This window comes from Zootoca vivipara, chromosome 3 (assembly GCF_965207765.1).
Source record: "Zootoca vivipara chromosome 3, rZooViv2.hap1.1, whole genome shotgun sequence".
Classification (NCBI taxonomy): Eukaryota; Metazoa; Chordata; class Lepidosauria; order Squamata; family Lacertidae; genus Zootoca; species Zootoca vivipara.
Window position 1 is genome coordinate 82,141,479 of NC_142586.1, and position 7,365 is coordinate 82,148,843.

Genomic DNA, 7,365 nt, shown 5'->3' on the forward strand with positions numbered 1-7,365 from the left:
TTAGCCACTTAAAAGGAGTTTTAACTAGCTTTAGTAAATCACCACTATCCACCGGGGTGGCCTGGACTACAGCAGGATTACAGTGGACGCTCGGGTTGTGAACATGATCCATGCGGGAGGAACATTCGCAACCCGCAGTGTTCGCAACCCCCAGCACCGCGTCTGCGCATAGCATGATTTAGCGCTTCTGCGTGACCGCCGAAACCTGGAAGTAACCCGTTCGGGTACTTCCGGGTTCGGCACGTAACCCGAGGTATGACTGTACATGCAAACCTTTTCAATAGTTTCATTTCTAGGAAATGTGGATGAAGTGGGCCCAGAAAACCCTCCAAGAATTCTGGATTCAGGAAAAAGAATAGGGTTGCCATATGCCCAGAATTTCCCGGACATACCTGGAATACTGCAGTCAAGAGCAGTGTTCGGGTGGAAATAGTCAAAATGCCTTGGAAAATCCGGATGTATGGCAACCCATGTCAGCAGTGTCAACAACTTTTGTGTCCGGATTTTCACTTGTTGAAATATGGCAACCCTATACAAAGATCCATTTAAGTCCCCTTTGCAGGTCTACTGTGGAATGTACTACAGTTGCAGAATTCAGAACACCTGGACAAAGAGGGATCAAGGAGAGAAGAAGAAAGAATAGGTGTGTGACTGGAGAGCAAACATGTGTAGAAAAACTTGGAGAACAGCGTGAAGACCTGGGTAAAATAAAGTATCATAGGAGGGAAGGAGGGAGGAATTAACACCATAGCTGCCATGTTTTCCCTTTTCTTGCGAGGAAGCCTATTCAGCATAAGGGAATTTCCCTTTAAAAAGGGGAGAACTTGGCAGCTATGATTAACACACATTTCTTGAGTTTATAGCCACCCTTTTGAAGGGTGGGATATGTACCCCATAAAACAAACAAAAAATGCAAGAGAGTAGCTACGTGTTGAATCTGAATCTGAACAAATGCACATACTCCACTGAAAAGTGCTGCACAGGAGGAATAGGAACATTCTATTCATGATGGACAATTCACACATGGAAGACATCACTTGATGTACATGTGTAAACCAACATTGAGCATGTTGTTTTTGGTACAACAGACCAACATAGCTCCAACAAGCACACATGCAATTTGAAATGATTTAAAAACACCAATCCAATTCAGAACCATCTCCATTCTCACTATGGCAGCTGTTAAAAAAACAAAAAACAGGAAGCAGAAATCTGAAGCCACAAACTTCTGTTCTTTCATCACTAGAACTGTTACAAGGAAGTGATATTGTTCAGTGGAGATTGCTGAGAAACCATGAATAAAGTAATTCCCACTCTGCCACTTAGGATGCTCTCAGCCAAAGGGAACACTGCTGGCCAGCTATTGCCCAGAGTGGCTGGGCAACCCAGTCAGACGAGAGGGGAATAAATAATAAATGATTACTGCTGTTCTTCTTTTGAGTAAAACAAGGCAACAAGTTCAAATAGATCATTCCATGTGGCATCATGTGGCTCCAAAACTTTGGCCACCTCATGAGAAGAGAAAACTCCCTGGAAAAGACCCTGATGTTGGGAAAGACTGAGGGCACAAGGAGAAGGGGACAACAGAGGACGAGATAGTTGGACAGTGTTCTCGAAGCTACAAACATGAGTTTGACCAAACTGCGGGAGGCAGTGGAAGACAGGAGTGCCTGGCGTGCTCTGGTCCATGGGGTCACGAAGAGTCGGACACGACTAAATGACTAAACAACAACAACATAAGGCATCAGGTGTTGTCACTGTCTTGACTCCTGGAGGGGACACCTCTCACTGCTTCTACCCAAGCCTCCAAACTAGGAGAGGCGTGGAAAGCACTTGCAAAATAAGATGCATCTTCTTGTTTCCCCATCCCCGCTACAAACAATAGATTAAGTTAGAGACTTCCCCCACCATCTAATTTCAAACTTAGCATTCCCCGCCCTCCATAGCTATAGGAGGTAGGAGAACCAGCAGGCCTGTGTTTGAAAACTGCAGGTTCCTGACAAACTCAGAGCTGGAGGCGGAAGTGATTTAATGGTGTGAAGGAGAGAGCAGAAAGGAAGTTTTGAACTCTTCCCCCATGCCCAGACTTTCCCCCTGGCAGGGCCTACTTTTCATGTCAAGTCCAAAGGCAAAAGCAAAAGCAACATGGGATAGAAAGGTGACTCAAGAAAAAAAGGATGCATGGATGAGGGTTCAGCAGCTACTGCACCAGCAGCAGCCACTCATTCCACACCAAGCTGTCCCCATGCTGCCATTTAAATCTGTTCAGCACACAGGTCACACTGCCATAGTGTCTATAGTTAGCCCAGCCACGCCAGAGTGGAAACTGGAAACATCCAACAGGCTGGAAAAAGCAGAAACGGCTCATCAGGGATGCAGGATCAGGAGGAAGTTAGGAGGCCACGGATGGTGAAGCTTATTACTTCCTGCTTGATATGAAACCCCCCCTCTCCAAATGTACAGGATTCCATTTTACACACACAAAGCCCCCAAGAACGAACCTAAAAGCTCCAGAAAAGCATGTCTCAGATCAGAGCCCCAAGAGAAACTAGCACTACTACATCACAGAAGTCATGTGGGCTTGAGATGTTTGCCTTTCACACTACAGTACTAAGTCATCAAACTTGCCTCTACTCTACAAAGAAGACTATAAAAAGCATAAATGACTTAGAGGTCATGGAAAACTTAATGGATGCCCCAATTTCACCACTTCTTTTTCTTTTAAGGCAAGAACATCTTGCTCAGAAGCAGACTCCCAGTAAGCATCCCCATGCTACGTTGGTTGTGCAATTGGAAATGTGAACTATTGCTTCCCAAAACTCCATGGATCTTTCAGCCAGAGAGCCAAGGTGATATGAGGGGGCTGGATTTGGAGTCAACACCCCCAACCTTTTAGAGTGCCTTGGCAACTCATTCTGAGCCTCTTGCTCTTTCCACATGCCTTACTCCACTGGTTTGTTGTGCAGATGAAGCCGTAAAAGATCGGGGATCATTGCACCAATGATCACAGCAGAGTTTATATGTTCAATCTATTTTCCAATGAATAAGGAACTGAGCAACTCCCATGGAAAAATAAAACTGATACTAAAACTGCTGCCAAACAGGTTTGCAGAAGGTTGTGAGGGAAGGAACAGAAAGAGGTGCCAAAATAACCCCCTCCTCCCAATATCCATTCAACCCCAACCTAGTCCTACATTACATTTAAGGAATTTCAGAGAAACCTTTCCCAACTGCCTGCATCATATACTTATTGACAAAACACGCTTTTGACACTTTTTGAAGTGATACAGCTGGATCTGAAGGGCTACCCCATATCTGCAGACAAGAAGGTCCCATATAAACAATGAGCTGCTTTTATTTTAGAGAACATGGCACTTTTTAGGCTGTGTCTAGACAAAGGCTGAATACTGCAAACTGGGCATTTACACCACGATTTTGTCCAGAAACGTAATGTATTGGCAGGTGAGGAGGATGAGGAGAGAAATACGGTAAATTATTTTGATTGCAGCAACGCTACATTTAAGCTGCAAAAAAAAAAAAAAACCCAAAACCAAACTTGTATGCATGAGGATCAGCGATACCACAACACCCTTGTGTCGGGAAGCACCCTTAAGGTGTTCCTTGAGTTTGGAAATGTTGACTGAGCTAGTAACGTCACCCCTCCACCCACACGCGACTCTCTAGTAGTTTCCCCGTATTCCCCAGAGTGCAGAAAGCACGCGCGCAGGTGTCTGCCCCCGTGTGCACGCGCTCTTCGCTGTTTGATGTGAAGCAGACGCCCCCACTCGCCCAACCTGCCCCACCCGCTCGCCGACTTTCAAGTCTCCTGCCTCCCACGGACTGAAACAACCACATGAGAACGAGCTGGGGCCACTCACGTGTCTCCGTCCTCCGAGACGAAAGCGAACGTCTCCAGCAGCAGCTGCTGGCGGACCCTTTCGGCCTCTTCCTCCTCCTCCTCCTCCTCTTCGCCAGGGTGCCGAGGGGTCTCCCCCAGTCCCGCCAAAGACTCGACGAGCGAGGAAGAGCCGTAGCTGGAATCGAGCCGCTCGTCCGGCTCCAAGGAGGCGTCCGACGCCGAGCCCTCCTTGCCTGCGTCCGCGTCCGGGAGATCGGCAGCCTTGTCCGAGCGGACCCCTCGGGCTGCCGACGACCGGGGCACGCCTTCGGCCAGCTGGCCCTGCAGGGAGCGGATGGAGCCGAGGCCGGAGTCGCACTGCCCTTCTTCCAGGTAGACGCCGCCTTCCACCTGCACGTCCTTCTTGCCGTCGCAGCAGCTCCGGGTTTCCGACATGGTGGCGGCGGCGCAAGCAGCGGGAGGGGCGTCGAGGCGGGAGGCAGAGCGGAGCTGCTCGGGGCCCTGGCGGCGCCTAAAGGCTGGAGCAGAGCCGCGTCCCAGGAAACCCCGGCGGGAGGAAGCGCGGAGGGCGCATAGCCGAGGAGGAGAGGGCGATGCGGCGCGCGTGAAAGAGCCGCGGGGGCAGCAGCCCCGACGCTTAACCAGCCTGACTCCGCCCACCTCCGCCGGAGCCAAGCCCGCCTCCGAGGGAACAGGTGCCGCCTAGCGGCAAGACAATGAACATGAATACGCTCCGGCGCACATGCAGCCAAGCTGTATGCCCGGCGCGACGCACACGTGTCCGCGCATGTACGTGCGAAAGGAGCCCTGGGTAGACTTTGCACCGTCCGTATACGAAAGCAACGCCGAAGCCCCTATTCGGGATTTTGAACCCACGGACACTGGAAAGGTGGAAGGAATAAGAGATCCCGCAAGCTTGGGTCGCTCATGGTGCCGGGTTTTCTGTATCAGTTTGAAGGAGGGGGCTATGCAAATGAAAACGTAGGACCATATTATGCGGGAAGAGTCAGGGTATCTAGATGCGAAAGAGGACTAACTTCTTGCACCTTTAGTAGCTTGGATTGAGTCAAACCAACGGTCTATCTAGCTGATTATTGTTTCTATATTTTGACTGGCGGCGGCTATCTAAGGTCTCAGGCAAGGGGCATCCCCAGCCCTACTTGGTGATGCTGGGGATTGAGCTCAAGACGTTCTGCATGCAAAGGAGATGCTCTAGTCTAGCGCTGAGCTTAGGCCTTCCGTTGCGTCTGCAGGTGTGCAGCGTGCCATGCTAAAATCTCCTTTTCTGCACAACTATCAAAGCTGCAGGAGCCCCTTCCACTTTTGTACCTGATCACCTTAGAAAGGAGAGGATTATTTGGGGTTCCCATCTTCAATGGAGTGAGACAGCCATTTGTGGGGTGGGAGTTGCTTGCCCCTTCCTTGGAATCCTAAATAACTCCTATTTATTTTGAAGCACACAGGCACACTCACAGCCAGCTAGTCCCAAACTGAGAGGGGCTGCCAGACCCCAACTTTCCCTTTTTCTCAAGGAGAGCCTTCCTGGGCCAGCAGGCAGCTCAGCTGGACTCTGTTGGTTCTGATCAAATGCTGCTGCTTTTGAACAAGTTGCAAGATTAGGAAACTCTGGAAATGCAATAATAATATAAACAAAGGAGTTGTGTTGCCTTTTTGTGTTTAGGTGAGGAGCCTGGGGGTGCCCCCCTTTTTTTTGAGGGGCAGGTAGTGAGGGTGGCCAAGAATAGAAACCAAAAGTGCCGGCAAGGTTCTCGGGAAACAAAAACCCAGTTCTTGGAAATCAGAGGAAGAGAGTGGTATTCAGCTAAATTTTGCTGAGAATAGACACATTGAAATGGATGAACATGGCTAAGGTAGTCCCATTAATTTCCATGGGTCAGCTCTGAGTAAAATTTAGTTGAATACCACCCTTTGTGCTACTGTTTCGATCGGTTAAAGGTTGACATAAAGGCAGAAGGATTTTCTTAATGAGGTTGCTAGGAAGAGAAAGCAAATAATCGTAAGAGTTCCACTGTAGAGTTGGAAGAGAATGCAAGGGTCTTCTAGTCCAAACTCCTGCAATGCAGGAATCACAGCTAAAGAATCCCTGGCAGACGGCCATCCAACCTCTTCAAAAACCTCTAATGAAGGAGAGTCCACCACCTTCTGAGGGAGTCCATTCCACTGTTGAACAGTTCTTACCGTCAGAGAGCTCTTCCTAATATTTAGTTGGAAGCTCCTGAAGACCTACCCCAAGGAGAAAATTATAAAATAAGTTATTTACCGTTTTGGTCAAGACCCTCCAGGACTCCCCTTTTTGTGGAAAGAATGATCCACTTTGTATTATATTTTCCTTTATGTTGTGGACAGACAAGCATTCACAAAAAAAAAGTCCTGACTGGTTTCAGATTCCTGCATTGCAGACTCTTGAGATCCCTTCCAACTCTATGATTCTTTGAGGATCCTGGAGGACAGAGCTGGCCTAGCAAACTCAGTTCCCCTTCCTGATCTGTAAAAATGCAAATAATAAGGGCCTGCCTACCACACGTTTCCCTTTTTATTTTTAAGAATGAAAATGTTGCAATGAGCTTTAGACCGCTGTGGACCAGTAGATGGCACCTCATCCTAGAGCAAGAGACAAATTCACCAATATCCACACATGACGAAAACTGCCTGGTCTGTGTAAGTGGCTTTTTGGCAGTAACTAGAACACAGGGTATTAGTACCATAGTAAACGCTTCTTGTGAGTGTTTTTATATTCAAACAACACAGCTGTTAAGATATTGCAATGCAGGGCAGTATGACCAAATCACCAAATGCGCTCATCATATACCATTGTAAGGAAAGATATAATGGGCGGTATTTAACTAAATAATTGTGCAAGGAGAATGACTTCTACTTGTGCAACAGGACTTCATCTCCCCACTCTCCTCCTTCCATGCACATTTTGTGCTATGCTCACATCTGCCCTAAAGGGTTGGGGGAACCCTATAATAAATTTAGGGAGGCTTCAGGGAGGGAGGAGAGAAGAATAACATTCAATTGTGCAAGAAAAAATCCTTGTGCTGATGGAGGTTCACATTAGTTCTGTATGGATGGAATGCAAATAATATAAACCACAAAATACCACCAACATTATACTGCCAGGGTATCAGCTTCTGTTTAGCTGCACCTGTTGTATGCTGAGAGTAGTAATCCTACTGAGAGTAGGTAATCTTTCTGGGAGAGAGGGGGGAAACAAACTCTCTGAGGTAGTTATAGGTAGGTAGCTGTGTTGGTCTGCCGTAGTCGAAACAAAATATAAAAATTCCTTCCAGTAGCACCTTCGAGACCAACTAAGTTTGTCATTGGTATGAGCTTTCGTGTGCATGCACACCTATGTATCTGAAGAAGTGTGCATGCACACGAAAGCTCATACCAATGACAAACTTAGTTGGTCTCGAAGGTGCTACTGGAAGGAATTTCTCTGAGGTAGATTAATGTTCCACTAATCCATGTCTAGGTTTTCC

At 47.7% G+C, this 7,365-nt stretch overlaps 1 protein-coding gene across 1 annotated transcript in view; it reads right to left on the reverse strand.

Moving 5' to 3' along the window:
- The window catches only part of NFKBIE (NFKB inhibitor epsilon), a 29,069-nt gene extending 22,813 nt beyond the window's left edge, over positions 1-6,256 (reverse strand). The window contains exon 1 of the mRNA XM_035108161.3: positions 3,879-6,256. Coding sequence (XP_034964052.2) covers positions 3,879-4,294 — 416 coding nt within the window. The 5' untranslated portion in view covers positions 4,295-6,256. The remainder of the gene's footprint in view (positions 1-3,878) is intronic.
- Between the last annotated feature and the right edge of the window lie 1,109 nt (positions 6,257-7,365).